Source organism: Notolabrus celidotus, chromosome 19 (genome assembly GCF_009762535.1).
Source record: "Notolabrus celidotus isolate fNotCel1 chromosome 19, fNotCel1.pri, whole genome shotgun sequence".
In the NCBI taxonomy this organism is placed as follows: domain Eukaryota; kingdom Metazoa; phylum Chordata; class Actinopteri; order Labriformes; family Labridae; genus Notolabrus; species Notolabrus celidotus.
Window position 1 is genome coordinate 21,168,968 of NC_048290.1, and position 16,354 is coordinate 21,185,321.

At 39.0% G+C, this 16,354-nt stretch overlaps 1 protein-coding gene across 1 annotated transcript in view; it reads left to right on the plus strand.

Annotated features, from left to right (window-relative positions):
• il11ra (interleukin 11 receptor, alpha) overlaps nucleotides 1-16,140 on the plus strand; it is a 64,047-nt gene extending 47,907 nt beyond the window's left edge. Inside the window, exons 3-12 of the mRNA XM_034710350.1 lie at nucleotides 2,699-2,765; nucleotides 2,971-3,137; nucleotides 3,822-3,936; nucleotides 4,303-4,466; nucleotides 6,311-6,474; nucleotides 6,862-7,006; nucleotides 7,459-7,539; nucleotides 9,994-10,096; nucleotides 10,247-10,326; nucleotides 10,951-16,140. Coding sequence (XP_034566241.1) covers nucleotides 2,699-2,765; nucleotides 2,971-3,137; nucleotides 3,822-3,936; nucleotides 4,303-4,466; nucleotides 6,311-6,474; nucleotides 6,862-7,006; nucleotides 7,459-7,539; nucleotides 9,994-10,096; nucleotides 10,247-10,325 — 1,085 coding nt within the window. The 3' untranslated portion in view covers nucleotide 10,326; nucleotides 10,951-16,140. The remainder of the gene's footprint in view (nucleotides 1-2,698; nucleotides 2,766-2,970; nucleotides 3,138-3,821; nucleotides 3,937-4,302; nucleotides 4,467-6,310; nucleotides 6,475-6,861; nucleotides 7,007-7,458; nucleotides 7,540-9,993; nucleotides 10,097-10,246; nucleotides 10,327-10,950) is intronic.
• Nucleotides 16,141-16,354: the final 214 nt, after the last annotated feature.

A 16,354-nucleotide genomic window follows, 5' to 3' on the forward strand; every position in this document is an offset into this window, starting at 1 on the left:
CGTTTGTCTCCCCGCTCAAATCATAAATACAACCATAGAATCCTGAAGGAGCACTCAGCTGCTCTTTTCCAGACCTGTTCATTTTGCAGAACTGCTAAATCAAATTGTAGGTATCTGTGAAAACCAAGTATTAAACAGGCCTGCAGTAAAATCTTCAATTGTAAAAGTATGTGTAAAATGTGATTAAGAATCAAGTCAGTTGGTCCCTGAAGGGCATATGAGGTTACTGCTGCAGGGAAATATAATATAAATACACAAATACAGCCAATTGAGTTATATCACCCTCTAAGTTCTTCCCTCCTTTCACCTCAGGCCACAACTGATGTAAACAGCAGATCACTTCACCAGTCTCATTTTCAAGGCCTCACAACTGTTGAAGATTGTTATCCTTAGCAGTAACACTTTAATATAATTAAGATGTGTGAAAAAGAGAGCAAGAAGAAAAAAGAGAGGAATGCACAACACAAACACGGCAGAGAGCAGGGACAAACTGTTGGTAACCAGGGATGGGAGGGGGGGGGCAGCAGGGAGTGTGCATGCCTGAGTGATTGAGGTTGAGAATTAATGAAGGTGTGTGCGTGGCACACTGGCAGTCAAAGTTCTGTTTTTCCACTCGAGATCTACTGTAAATGCCAGCTTTCATATTGTGGAGCCAAGCTAAACATGCACACACATATACGCTCGCAGACTGGAGATAGAGTATCAACTCTGCAAATTACTACAGACACCACAAATATTTGCTCAAGTGTACACTGCATTTGGTTTTGCCTCTAATCTACACAAGCGCTCAGTTTGGTGTGATGGAGAGTGATGATTTAACAGCTTTATCTTATCAATGTGGTTATTGATGCAAGGTCAACATACTAATGCTAAGACAAGTCCATCAAATCTACCTGCCATATTTAAAGGCAGAAACACTTTCTACATAAGTCAGGTTGTTTTATACCCAGGCTTGGATCAGGCATGTGTATCTGTTGGATGCATGGATGTGCGTGCTGTTTGAAGCATATTCAAATTAAAATGTAGAAAAATAAGGTCACTGTAAGTATGGTCATTAATATAGGCATGGATCCCTGTTCAGTTTTTTAAACATCTGTGGTGATTATAAGCCGGTATCATTAACAAAGAAGGATTAAACTAACAATATGTTCATGGTTAGGTAAGATAAGATAAAGTAAGATAAGATAAGATAATCCTTTATTAGTCCCACAACGGGGAAATTGGCAGTGTTACAGCAGCAGAGTGGAAAGTGCAAAGATTACAAAAATAGAGTATATAAAATATATAATTATATATATAAATTATTAAAGTTATTAGTAATTAAAAAGTAAATAAGCGTACCTTAAGAAAAATATTTACGGAACCAATGATATAAGTAAGAAATGTGCCTGTTAACATAGGTTAAAACAACATAAATAACTAAGATGGGTAAAGATGCATTGCAAATGTTTAGGAGTGAGAGGAAGTTAGGGCTGAGCAATAATTTGATTACGATAATTGTCGTGGGGCGGGGGGTAATATGCCTTAAACGCTAGTTGCCACCTTACATTGAACAGAAGAAGAAGAAGGCATTGAACAACTGGTTTCTTCAACTTTATATCGACTGATATGAACATTTTTTATCGTGATAACATCTTTTCCAATGTTGCCCAGCTCTAGATGAAGTGCAGATTAAATTATAAATAGACAGGCGAGGTTATTGCACTTGTGTCCGTTTGATGAGAGTGTTTTTCATTGTTTATAAAGTCTGACCACTGCAGGAAGAAAAGACCTGCGGTATCTCTCTCTGGGTGAAGGAGCCTGTCACTGAACAAGCTTACTAACAAGGCTCTCTATGACCAGATGTCATTTTTGGCAGAAGAAGAAAAAACCCACAAAAAACAAACATGATCGGTCTTTTTTTAAGAGGTACTTCGAGAAGCAGAGCTCTTTTAAATATGGCCCCATATCTAGCTGAAAATGTCCCTTTCGTGCCTGAATATTGATACTTGTGTAACACTGAGGACTGATAAAGGTACATTGTTCCTGTCTGTGTATTTTCTTTAGTCCTCAGTGTTTTAAAATACAAAGCACGCCAGTGACTTGTTTAGTTTGGGTCTTTGTGTGCACAAGATATTGTTTAATCTGCTGCAGCCGGTGAATCAATCACGTGGACAGGAATATTAATACAATGAGCAGAGAGCAGGTCAAAGTTATGTAAATGGAGTGATTTGGGTGTTGATTCTCACGAGGAGCAGTAAGGGCTTTCTCATTACATAAGCCTTTTGTTTAAATGTTGAAATTGAGAATACGTTTTAGAGTTAGCTGACTCTTGGTCATGGTGTCTCATAAAACAGATAAATAAATGATTATTGATAATGATCACATAATAATACTAAAAATCATCATCCATCATCATTATCATCACATGTTTTGAAGTGGATCTGCTGACACAGAGTAAAGACTGAATCCTGAATAAACTCTCAGAGGGATCAAATGAAAGCTGCAGCAGTTCTATACGAAGCGTGTTTGGCCTTGCGTCTGCAGGAACTATAACCTTATATGGTCATGTTATTGACTCTGCTATGAAAGAAGATGCTTAAATCATATTAATACAGACAATGCAGACACATGGCATGTTGGACTGTTATGTGTGCGGATCCTTTAAGCCGGACAAGGATGGACTGTAATAGTTGATGTGATGTCTGTGTGTTTGCAGTGTTGGATATACAGTACGGGCACTTGGAGTCAAATGTGACACTACCATGCGGGAAGTCACAAATCAGGTAAGGGATGATATTGATTGGATGTGTACAGTTTGAAGCTTATCTTTATGTGTGTGTGTTTGTGTGTGTGTGTGTTTTATTGATCTAAATCTACCTTAAGAGCATTTAGGAACACATCTGGTTGGTCTCTTCTTGGGATTCGTTTTAAGCTGTGGTGTCCAGAATATGATCTGAAATCACTCCCCTCTATAATTTCCCTGTCAAGGATACCCGTGGTGTGGCGGCACAATCAGAGCTCAGCATTACCATGGCACCAGGTAACATCAGATGGAAGCTTAGTCCTGCAGCATGTGGACCACTCGGCGCAGGGCGACTACAGCTGCTATGACAACACAGGGCTCCTCCTCCGCTCCGTCAACCTCAGGCTGGGACGTAAGTGTTGTTGTGGCTTGTTCAGGTTCCCCATGCCTAATGCAGGATTTATTAAGTTTTAACAGCTCTGCAGTACTACAAGCTTTCAGGAGGACCATGCCTGTGTCCCCTGTGTTTTAGTAAGGGTGAGGGTTAGGAGACATCCCGTCCCTCAAAGTTCACTTCAGCCTTTTGAAAATACATCACAGCATAAATAGGTACTTTTCCCCTCCCCCCTTGAGTTGGCCTCAGCATACATTGCTCTGTGTTCCTGTCTTACACCCTCGTATCTAACTCTTTCTCCTCTTTTTTTAAATTTCACTTTCTCATTATCAACCTGGCCCTGTGACTGTAACAAGTCATTTTATTGCGGCAGTGATCAGAATTGGACTACTGGTCCTCAGCGGAAACGGGTCTTATCGGCCGTGACATACACAAAGCCTCCACTTCCTGTACATGTCCCAAACAGGAAACGTCTCCCTAAGTGAGCTTCCTTTTGAGGGGTAGGAAGTTTTCCATGGTAGTGACCGAGCCTCCCCTGTCATTATTTTTTCATTTTATCAATGCCAAGAAATAGAAGAGTTTATTTTTAAATTCTTTTGAGGAACAGACTAAACAAATAATCTAAAAATTGTAACCAAAAGAGAAAAAAGTCCCCATCTCCCTCTGTCATGACATGAGCTCTGTGTAACCCCTCTTTCTCAGGTCCCCCTGGGCTTCTGAGTGTTTCCTGTCAAGTGCCCAATCACACACATGTTCGCTGCTCCTGGTTGGACTCCATAAGGACGTTTCTGCCAGCTCAGTATGACGCCTCCTTCAGGTAAGACTGACTCACTGCAGGTTCAGCAGTAATGTTCAAGGTCACATTCAGAGCTAAATTTAGAACATGCAGCACAGACTTGTGTTTTTAAAAAGTGTGTATTGTGTGAGACTGTACTCAAACAGAAAACCTGTGTATCCTTCTCTGCTCACTCTCCTCACTCTGCCTTTTCAAACTTTGTGGAAACTTTTCACACCACATAAAGTTGTTCCTACACTCAACCTTTAACAGATCCCTATGGAAGTTGGAAGGGATGAAATAAGTTAGCTGTCGAATACAGCTGTGTTGCTTTAGCAGTTAGCTGCATGCTGAGTTGGCTATCAAACTTAAAGCAGTACTTAACCGTGCCTTGCATTGTCTTTCCAGGGGGAACGGTAAGGAGTGGAGGCCGTGTGTCGTGGACATCCCTCACAGGCGCTGTGATATAGATCAGCCAACTTTCTGGCAGACCATCCACACCCTGAGAGTGACTGAGACCAATGCACTTGGATCTGAGACAACATATGTTCGTTTTAAGCTACATGAGCTATGTAAGATCACGTAACACACACACACCTGTTCCTCCAAAGGTTGATGATTTCACCGTTTTCTTGTCCCCCGTGCACCACAACTTTCTGTACTGATACACACTGAGGCATATCTCAAAATCATCTGCTGTGATTGGCTCACAGATTAGCTGTCCTTGTCCTCTGTGTTTTCTTTTTTTATAGATGTCATAAATCAGAATCAGAATCAGAAATACTTTATTTATCCAGGGAGGGGAATTCAGTCATTACAGTTGCTCTATAAGCAATAAGTTATACAAATACAATAATAGGCTATGTAGAAAATAAATACATGGTTGAAGTCCCCCAAGATCAGGAAGAGGGCACTCTGGTGGTCTGTCTGGAGTCTGGCTATGGCAGCGTTGAGAACGTTGGACGCCGTTGTCGGGTTGGCAGAGGGAGAATGTAAACAGCTACCAGTATGGCATGTGAGATCTGGTCAGAGGCCCGCAGCGCTCTCGGTGATATCCCGGTCTACACGGACAGTCTGGAAGCTGTCAAAGGAGAATGGTTGAGGTCGGGAATATCCTGATGCAGCCACGTTTCCGTAAAGCATAACATGCTACATTCCTGAAACTCCGTCTGACTCCTGGCTAGTCCTGTTATCTCGTCCATCTTATTAGCCAGAGATCTCATGTTGCCCATGATGCAAGAGGAGAGACATGGCTTTGTCATCTTATACCAGCTCTCCTCCCTCGTAGCTTTATGCCTCCTCTGCCTCTATGCATCCTAAATCTCCAGAGTTCTGCAGGAATATCCAGCGGTTCAGGCAATGAGCCGGCCGGCCTCAGCTCATCCAGCTGAGCATGAGTAAAGACAACACCAAAGCGGGGTTGACGGGCAACAGTAATGCGAGTTAAAGTTAAAGTTGATGATTTCATCGTGAAAAACAGTCCACAACTCTCACCAACGGGAGGCCAAAAGAGGTCACAACTTCAACAAACTGCCAGAGAACAATTCGACAAAGTATGATGAAGAAAGAGCAGAAAAATCAGAAAGAAGAATGAATGAACAAGAGCGACTGTAACAGGCTGCATGCACGGTTGGCGCATGATTGGCTTATCATTTAAAATCAAATGTGGCACTACATGATAATGAGCTGCATTCTTCAGTAGCCCTTCTACTGACTACTTACCTGTATCCTAAAACCAATAGAGATGCACAGATAAAGATATCATCCCTGTCCTCAAAGGATGCATATTTACACACCTTTTCAAATGCCTTCTATTTTTTTAGACATTCATACAACATACACACACACATATATATATATATACATATATATGCACATACGGATTGACACAAACACTAAATGTCACAGGTCATTATGCCACACCATCATTTTCCCTGACCGCTGTTATGACTTTGCCCTTTTGGTTCCTATTAAACGACCTTAATTATCTTGTTGTGCTGCTCCTCTGTCTGCATGACGTTCTTGTCGCTCTAGTGCAGAGTCATTTAAAGCGTCCTTGAGATCGGGTGTAGTTTTCTCACATTTGTCTGAAAATGCTTGAAAGCATCGATGATGAGATTAAAGTCTGAGGAACACAATTTAGAGAATGAATGGATTGTTCTGTTAGAAGGTAGGTGAAAAAAAAATCTGAGGTTTGATTCAGTAGGGAAGATCTTGACCCTGAAAATATATATTCCCTCTCCAGATGATTAATCAAATAAGAAGCAGCAGGAACAAAAATAAATTGCGGTTTTTCCAGCAGTAAAAACATTGTAGGAAAACATACTTTGGTTTGTTTTGTCTCACTCTGCCCTCCCGTACTGAAGTTTTTGTCGTACTGGATAAATAATTGTGGACTTTCTTTCTTTTTTTGCAGTAAAACCAGACCCTCCAGAGTTGGTGTTGGTGAAGGAGTTAGAAGGCTTTCCAAAGAGACTGACGGTCACGTGGAGCTTTCCCTCCTCCTGGCCGAAGCACGATGCTTTCCCTCTCATGTTTCAAATCAGATACAGGCCGCACGGCTCGATATACTGGTCAGAGGTTAGTACACAATGTCTTAAACTGACTATTCCTTTTATATTTTATGTATTTATTGACTTACTGTGATTGGACACAGAGATTACCAACCATAGCGGGAACACAACATAATAAAAAAAAAAATAGAGAAATAGATCATTAGGTTTAATGATTCCTCTTACTAAGAATTTATAAATACTGTACAAAAGTTCATTTCAACTCTATTCTTCTTTCAGTGACTTTTGGCTTGGTTTGCTTGAGGCCCAAAACTCTAATATGTTTGCAAAAAGTTTCATTATTGGAACTTTTTTCCCCTTGTTCTTGTGTTGCAACCCTCATTGTATCTGATCTCCTTCCTTTTCATTGTTCCTTTCTAACGTTTTCATCCCCAACCTTGTCTCTATCATTCAGATTTACTCTGAAGAGAGTCCGGCTACGATATTTGACGCCCTCGCCGGCCACCTCCACCATGTCCAAATCCGAGCCCGTGATGAGGTGAACTCTGAGAGCCAGTGGAGTGAATGGACTCCTGTGTTTCTTGTCAAACCCTGGGAAGGTCAGAGAAAACACTTGTGAAATATTTATTGTCAAATTTTTTTTAGTGAAGTCTGTTTAATTTTCAAAGCATTTTTAAAAGTGATAACTCAACTTAATCGGTTGTGAGGCGTTTCTCTTTTTTTTTAAACATAAAAGGCTGCATAAAAAAATCTGCCCATTAATGATGAAGTAATATGTAGCATGTAATGAGAAATTCAAAATAATTAGAATAATACATTCAATGTATTAAGAATAATAAAACAAACTCACAAAAAAAGTTGTCTTTACAAATGAATATTGGTAATAAATCTGAAGAGAAGCTGATTTAAGTTGCTCAAATGTCTGCATCAAGCACAGTATACTTGATATAATACTAGCTTTACATAAAAAATTCTTGTATCAGTGTAGAATGATCATCAATTTCTTGAAAAAGTGCCTGAATGTTTTTGTGTGTGTTTGTTTTTCCCTCAGTTTTCACCACCACTGAACCTGTCGAGGAGGAAAACGACAGCCACATCACAAAACCAGAAACCTCTACTGCAAAGTCACACAGTAAGACGTCCATGATACTTCACATGATGCACTTTGGTTCTCTGTGTGTCTACGTCTGTAACTCTGTGTTTTTTCGCTGCTGACTATCTTGGCCAGGTCTCCCTTGAAAAAGAGATTTTTGATCTCAATAGGACCAAGCTTGTTAAATCAAAAAAGAATAAATGACAGAATAGCTTATTTTCTTGCATTGCAGTCAAACAGTAATATAATTACTGTCAATTGTATTATTATTTTAGGCCGGTCAAGTACCAAGCATTTTTTCAGTTGGTTCTGCAACAATTGCCTATACTACCATTACAATCACAATGTTAAGTACAAACCCTATGGGTACAAATATTACATTACATTCTTATTTATTTGCATACATCCATCGGGTCGTGTCCACCCTGTCGGGATTCTATTTTCCCATAACTACCTGCTAACCAGGCATTATCCCGCTTATTACCCGGCTACTAACAAATACAAACACAGGGGCAAAAAAACGTGATTAAAAGATATTTTATTGATTTAAATTCATTTGTATATACTGTTAAATGATAAATAAACCCAGTGATTCAACTGCAACGTTAGCGTTCCATGAAGATGGATTCTTATCTGCCTCTTGCGGTCGATTTAAAAATGGAAATGCAAGCCATTTATCAGTGCAAAAGATGAGTAAAAGAGCAGTAGTAAAAGTAGAAAAACAGTTGACAATCATCAATAAGAGATAAATACACAGAATCACACAGCATTAAAATGATTGCACAGTCCTCAATTCGCACATGTATTATTTTGCGTTAAGTGCATTTATAACTTTTGGGCAGAGACTGTTTATTAAGATTTTTTGATTGTCCTGTATCTTCAGCAATTCAAACAGGTGATGCCTTGGGTGTGATGAGTGACTCTGCTATTATTACTGGTACTGCAATTGCCAAACTTGAGCTTTTACAAACTCTACTATGAATGCTCTCGCGGAATAATGATTAAAATTGCCCCTCTGAAACTTTCGTTTTATATTCACAGCAAAAAAATCTATGATCTTATTTGGAACACCACTGGGTAGATCAAAGCTTGAGACTGTCTGTTGCTTGTTATAGTGTGCTGCTCATATTTGTCCATTTTCTGATTTCAAGCCTGAAAAGGTGAGCTAAGTGAATCATAGTTAATCACACTTCATCAGACATGAGGATGAACACAGTATATCTATTTTTAGCAGCCACAAGAGAGCACATTTTCAAACTCATTAATGTAGCAATATGGAACCTTTTACTGTTATTAGACTGTACATACAGACGAGGGCTGGAACCTCGTGTCCGGCTTCATCAGCCAATTACACATAACTGCAGCAAATTATATCTGCAGGGTTTGATGTTACAGTATGTGTTTGGAGGAAAAGTGAATATGAACTCACATGGTCATGATGAAAAACACACTAGAAGAAGAAGAAGAATACGCTTCTACATACACACACACACACAGAGGGAGATGAATACGCATTTTTTGGCAGTAGAGTTGAGGCTTAGAACGGTTTTGACCGACACTCTCAGATTTCCTTTAGATGATCTGCTGTGAACCAGATGTCTTTTACTGAGTGTGTCTGTGTGTCTGTGTGTCTGTGTGTGTGTGTGTGTGTGTGTGTGTGTGTGTGTGTGTGTGTGTGTGTGTGTGTGTGTGTGTCTGTGTGTCTGTGTGTCTGTGTGTCTGTGTGTCTGTGTGTCTGTGTGTGTGTGTGTGTGTGTGTGTGTGTGTGTGTGTGTGTGTGCGTGCCCTGTCATTTGCAGATGTTGATAAATCATTATAAAATCATTTTAACACCCAAGTGTTTCTTCACACTTGATTGTTAATGTGTGGCATTCTATTGTTGATGTGTGTGACTTTACATTCCTGCTTTGCTTTACAGTTTTAAACCATATTTTCTCTGCATGTGAAAGAGAGTTGTTTACTCCCCTTGGTATGATAAATGCATGTTTGTGTGAGAGCTTTAATGACAGATATAAAATTAACTTCCCACCAGAGAGTAATCAAAAGGGGAACACACTCATATTTCTTAGACACAAACACCCACACCAAAGATGAATTAAGTTTGCAAAACATGAAATGCATTTTTGACAGTTTTCTTTTTCTTTTGTTAATTTTTCATGACAGAGTAACAACCCAAAGATGTATGAAGTGTTTGATTTATCTGTCCTCTTGTCCATCTTGTTGTTGGTTTTCATGTTAGTTGTGTTAGCACATTCTAACATCCATTTTTCCTTCCATCATACGCCCTTGTCTCTGTCCCACTCATCTTCATTCGATCTCCTTCCTCCTGCTTCGTCTCTCTCTCTCTCTCTCTCTCTCTCTCTCTCTCTCTCTCTCTCTCTCTCTCTCTCTCTCTCTCTCTCTCTCTCTCTCTCTCTCTCTCTCTCTCTCTCTCCCACCATGCTGGTTTCGTTGACCACCCCTGTTGTTTTCTTTCTCTCCTTTCACATCCAGATCCTGAACTTGAGGATGAAGGTAATTTGGGTTTGGTGATTCTGCTGGTTTTGTTCTCCGTGGTCATCCTCACCACCGTCCTTTCCCTCATCTTTGTCGTGTGGTAAGACAAAACTCATGCGCACACACGTATCCCACATCCCCCTGGCCACAGCTGTGTGTCACGTCTCTCTTCATTGCTCCGCTGTTTTACTTTGCTTGGCCTGGTGTTTGAGAATTGTTGGTGAGTTTGTTCATTGTTCCGCATTTCCAGGGTAAGACAGAGGCGGCGCGATCATGTGACCAAACAGGAACTTACCTCAATGGTCAAGATGAAGTCCATGCCGATCTAATGTGAGTCACACACAAACTCATAGATTGTTCATGCAGATTATTTTATGTGTTATTATAATTAAATGTGTCAGAGTTCAGATCGTACATTGTCACATGTGTTGTTGATAAATAGAGATCTTGTTGTTGGCTCCACATGGTTGTTTGTCTTCTTAGTTCAGATTGTTTGGCGGATCGTTTTAGACCTCTGGATGGCGAACTGCCTTTGTTGGGAAGCTAATTAAAATCCTAATTCAGTGTCACTTACTTCAGATTTATAAGACAACCACAAAAGCCCTCGAATGGGAGAGAAGCCAGCCAGAAGAAAAGCTCGGCTTTAGTTTGAACTGAAATGGTTCAAAGTGCTGCTATAAACAACATTCAGACAACCCTTCAGATAGTCAGCCAAAGCTGTGATTATAAGCCTAACACACACACACACACACACACACACACACACACACACACACACACACATTCACATGCAGATCATAACTCAGTGAGTATGCCTGCATATCTGTCATCCAGCTCTGGTATTTAAATCAGTGCTTCCAAGGCAGTGCTTGATTACGATGATTTATACATACCTTTTAAACTTTTCTTCTTTCTTCCCTCTCTTTATGTCTTCTCTTCTCTTATTTTCCTTAGGTTAATTTGGAATCAACTTCTCCTCATCAGCCTGTTGTAGGGCTACTCCCACAAGTCATCCTCTGAATCCACCACTGTAGCAGACTGGCCCTCCGTATTGAACTACATTAACCAGAATGCAATCAATGAGTCCATCCAGGATCTATGACAACAGGGAGGCACCCTGGAGTTGGGATAAAGGACCCATGTCCATAAAAGTTGACTGAAGGGTATGTTTTGCCGGATTTCCCTGGACATATTAAGAGGTAACATTGAATTGCGATACCCACAATGCATCAGCCAACTCCTCAAACTGCACTGGGCTGGAAAACAAACCCAATCCTGTTTTGTTAAGTCCACTTCAGCAGATTCAATGCTGTTCCCCCCCTGATGGGATGGGATGGAGTGAATCTGCATCAGGACATTTGAGTTCACTCACATCTAATGCTGCTTCAGTCGGACTGACTCCTCTTTTCAAAAAGAGGAGGGTTTTTTTTGGTTTTTTCTTTTAGCTTTTGACCTTGGAAGCAACAAGGAAGTACAGGAAGTGCAGCTGCCAAACAGGAGAACATTTTTCTTTGGTGTGAAGGGGAAGATTATTTTCTCGGACGACTTGTCTCTTCTCTCAAACTCACGTTCTTTAAGTTGTGGACGTTCAGTGTAAGAAGTAACATCCGTTATTACATCAAGTGACCGACTGACTCAATGCTGTGAAGGAAACATAACTTCTGCCAGTGTCTCTGTGTGTTTGATGCCAAAGCAGCAACTATGGGCATTATGATATCAGCTGAGGGGCAGGAGGAAACCTGTTACCTGACCTGAGGGTGGGGATATGGAGGAAAAGGTCCAGGGTGGGCAGTAAAGGTTATCTAGACTTAATTTCATTTATGTCAAGTCATTTCTTGTTGCATGACCTGGTTGTTTTGTTTTGTAATATGTTTAGTACAGGTGAGCCTCTGTTTCTTTTTATACCTCTTGATATCCATCCACTGATCCAGAAATAGAGTGAATGTTTATTCACACATGAGCTGAAAGAAATGAGAAAGTGATAGGAAGAAGGATATCGGCCTTTCATTAACCACCAGCACTAATATATGACAGAGTAGCTTAAAGCCCCTGTAAGGGTTTTTTAAAAGGTTATGAAACAGATTGAAATTGAAAGTGATACCTCTTTATGATCTACAAACACAAACAAGACTATCAGCAACAGTATTGATAATTTCTATATTGTCATTTTGAATGCCTGCAACCTCTGCAGGGGGCACACTGAGGACAGCTAACTCACAGTGAGTGACATATTTAGAAAAGACAAATCAGAAAGCAGGAGGAGGTTTTTGTCTGAAAATACTTCCTGGACAAGATCAGCAAAGTGATAAGACGTACATCTTTGCCTACAGGGGGCACCAAAAACAACACACACTATACAGTAGCTTTAATTAGCAGGAGAAAATTGAATCAGTGATGGTCCAATTTTCTGTCTACATATGAAAAGAGCCCTCAGTATATTACATTGTCGGTATTGAAAATGGTTATAGACAGCGAGCAGATTGCAAGACACCTCACACTGTCTCTCTGTTTAAAGATAAAAGTCTAACCATTTTAATTTGATCATCAATTTGGTTAATGACAAGTCCAAATTCTTTCCCACAGTGCAGCAAGCAAAAACAGGAAGTTCAAGGTGTGTAGGGGTAACATTGAAGTCGGCACACCATGTTTTGTTTTACACAGCTACAGAGCAGTATGAGAATGTTTTAGCATCACCCCTCTAGAATACAGCATAACCTGCTTTTCACTCAAAGTCAACTGTGAGTATATCACTACAAATTATTATCCTAATTACTTAATTACTGTAGATATTTTTTAGGGGATAACATTTCGGAACCAAATTTTGAAAAAACATTAGAGTGATATTTTATATCACTTAGTGTCTTGAGAAAATAAAAAAGCCACGCCTGACATGTGGGAAGCTGGAAAAAGAAATCAATTGGAGCCTTCTTGACAAATTATAAAACAAGAGTTCAAGAATAAAAACTGTTCTTTATTGACTTATTTTTTAATTTACCAGACTAGTGTTATTGTCGATGTCGGGCAGAAACCTTGTATCTCCATATTTAATTATCTTAGCTTTTTTTCAATGCTATTGATCTTCCTTTATGTCTGTCAATAGGCTTTCTAAAATATGGTTAAATGGACTTGTACTTATGGAGCGCTTTTCTAGTCTTTCTAACTACTCAAAGCACCTTTACACTACTCACTCATTCACACAACATTCACTCACTGATGGTAGAGGTTGCTACAGTAAGGGACCATTAGTATTATCTAATGTCATTCATACACATTCAGACACTGCAAGCAATTTGGGGTTCAGTTTCTTGCCTAAGGACACTTTGGCATGTGAGGAGCTAGGATCAAACCACCAACCTTCCGATTGATAGACGACTGACTCCACCCACTGAGCCACTACTTCCATAATATAACAGAAATTATTTTAAAAAGGTTTGTGGCTGAATCTCCTGCAGTATTTAGTTATGTGAAATATGTAGATTTTTTTTTACTTAGTAGTGGTTTTGGAGATACAAGGTTTCTCTGCGAAGGTGACGTTATGCAAATTTGTTGTCTGGTCATTCTTCTAAGGCCATCTCTGGTGAGTCTCACTGACACTACACTTAAAGTTTGCATATCTGAGTGAACTTACAATGAACTGAGTATCACTAAAGGGTGTTTGTGTTCAAATAAGAGACAATTAGATGGTAGTTAGCCAGCTAAGTTAATGTATACTAAGCACTTTTCTGTTCTGTTATTAAGAAATAATATACCTTTAACTCCTCTGGGAAACTGCTTTCATGACCAAGTCTCACGAACATTTTGACTGTCTATCTGTAACAAAATGTATGTTTTACACTATATAATGAGGCAGATTCAGCAGGATCAAAAATGATAGGATACTGACACAAACAATGAACACACTGATTGTGGAAGTCAGGTCCTATCCAATTTATCTACATCTCCATGACTGATATACCAGCACACCGTCTTACCAGTCAATCATTCAACAATGGATTGTTAATCTCCTGAAATCTGGGTTTATAAATCTGAGCCTGTGCAGCAATGTGTCTGAAATGAGCACAAAACACTACATTGACAAGAGCAACTCTCGCTCTCCGTGTTCACATCCCATGAATGCTGACTCATAAAAAGATAGAGGACAAAAATCCCCACATGCCTTCACAATTACTTTGGTTTAGATTCACTTTTGACACCTCTACATTCATCTTGGCTAACCCTGCATTAATGGAGGTGAGAAACCCATAAAGAGAAAAATGTCTATTTTCTTTCTTTCTTTCTTTCTTTCTTTCTTTCTTTCTTTCTTTCTTTCTTTCTTTCTTTCTTTCTTTCTTTCTTTCTTTCTTTCTTTCTTTCTTTCTTTCTTTCTTTCTTTCTGTGGGGTGCTGATTAAAAGAATGAATAATTGTGTTGATCCAAAGCTGTGTATCTTATCAATTGATTCAATGATCGACTGACGTTTGTATCAGAAACACAAGGTGCATCTGAGTCACACTTTAGCCAGTTTGACAACTGTATGTTCTCTTGAGCTAGCTCCACGTTATGCATGGATCCAGTTGAAGCTTTTGTGTATGTTATTGTATATCACACTTTCAAAAGATTCATGTTCATGTTTATATGTGATGTTTATATGTAGAGACTAAAAATATATATTCTTTGGAAAGGATTTTACAGACATGGATTAAAGCTGGACAAAGTAGCCGTTATTACCAACAAACTTCACCCATCCTCCATTCTTTCATACTTTAAAGATCTGAAATCCATGGATTAAAAGATGCCTTTTACCTGCAAAAGTTAGTCTAATCAATATATCAGCATTTCAATGCAAAACTCCAGAATTGACTCCCACAGAGAAAGGTTAATCCATGTCTGGAGAATCCGCCCGTCATTGTGTTTGTGTTTCTTTCTACCCAGTTATATGAAGCTGTGTTACTGTACGATTACTGTATGGACACTATGTTTACTGATTTCACTTTCAACCAACTTGCTTTTCTTCATGGTGTTTTCTTGATATCGTGATGTCACAAGTTGTTATTTCTGCTTCACTTCAATTCCACAAAGATTCAATAATCATCATCAATAGTGTTTGACAAGAGTTGAACTTTTACATGTAGTTTAAATTGAAGAGAAATACATTTTAAATTTCTTATGAACAGGCCAGGAATCAATGAATATAAGCATGTTATTTTTATCAACCAATCAGTCTTTTTATATATATATATAGCGCCATATCAAAACAAGTTTTATCCCTTTACAAAGAGAGCCGGTCTAGACCGTACTCTGTTACACACAGGACTCAGTCTGAGCTCGTCTCCTTTTAACAGGCAGAAATCTCGAGCAGGACCAGACTCAAGTTAGACAGCCATCTGCCTCAATGTTGGGGTTTTTATCAAAGTATCACCTTCAAATGTTAAGATGCCAATCTTTTCTTTAAATTCTCCTCATCTATCAATTTTTAGATATAAATACACAAGTTCATTTGCTTTAATATACTTATACGTTAGAGTTTAATTAACTTCATTTTAAATAACTTACTTTCTCCCTCATTTTTACTAAATACTTTACTTAGACCTTTAACATACAAATTTATAGCAGTACTTTTAAAATATAGCTAATAGGAAATCTCAGTGCTACACTTTCAGGTAACACTTGTTTACGCCTCTTAACAGCACTTAAAAGTCAAAGCAACACTCAGATTAAAATAGTTTTATAATATATATTTTCACAAACACTTGGCATGTTACAATTGTATAAACAACCCTATAGATTTAATTTTATATGGACCACTTGTTGAGTCCAATAAGTTTATTTTGTCCATCCTGTCTTCAATATTCAAGGTGAGTTCTCTTCTCTGTGATTTATCTATCTCCACCTTGTTGTTTCACTCGAGGTGTTTCCTCTGTTGTTGGTGGACACTTCACTGGTATTCTCAATCTGTCAAAGTCCCTCTGCAGTATGTGATAGCAGGTGGAGCCTGTTGGTTTCAGTTGTTCTGACTCAAATTACACTCAGGCGTCCATCCTCAGATGTACATGGTCTTTCTTTTGTTTTTGCTTTCTATGTACCACAGATATCACCATAAGCTGTTTTTTTTTTTCTTTCTGTCCTTGTATGTGTCTGTGAAATAAATACTATTTTATCACATTAGTGGTAGTCAACCCTTTTTTTGAAACAATAATTGAGAGGTTAAATTGTTTCCATCTCAGGATTGTTTTGTTTTTTTCCATTTCGTTTTCTCATGGACCTCCAGACATTTAAATTTACCTTTAAGACTGTCAATTGCTGTTACTCTCATGAAGAAAGTCCCTATTATAAGATTGTGACTGAGTTCTGTTAATGTTAAATCATGGCTAGCTTTTGT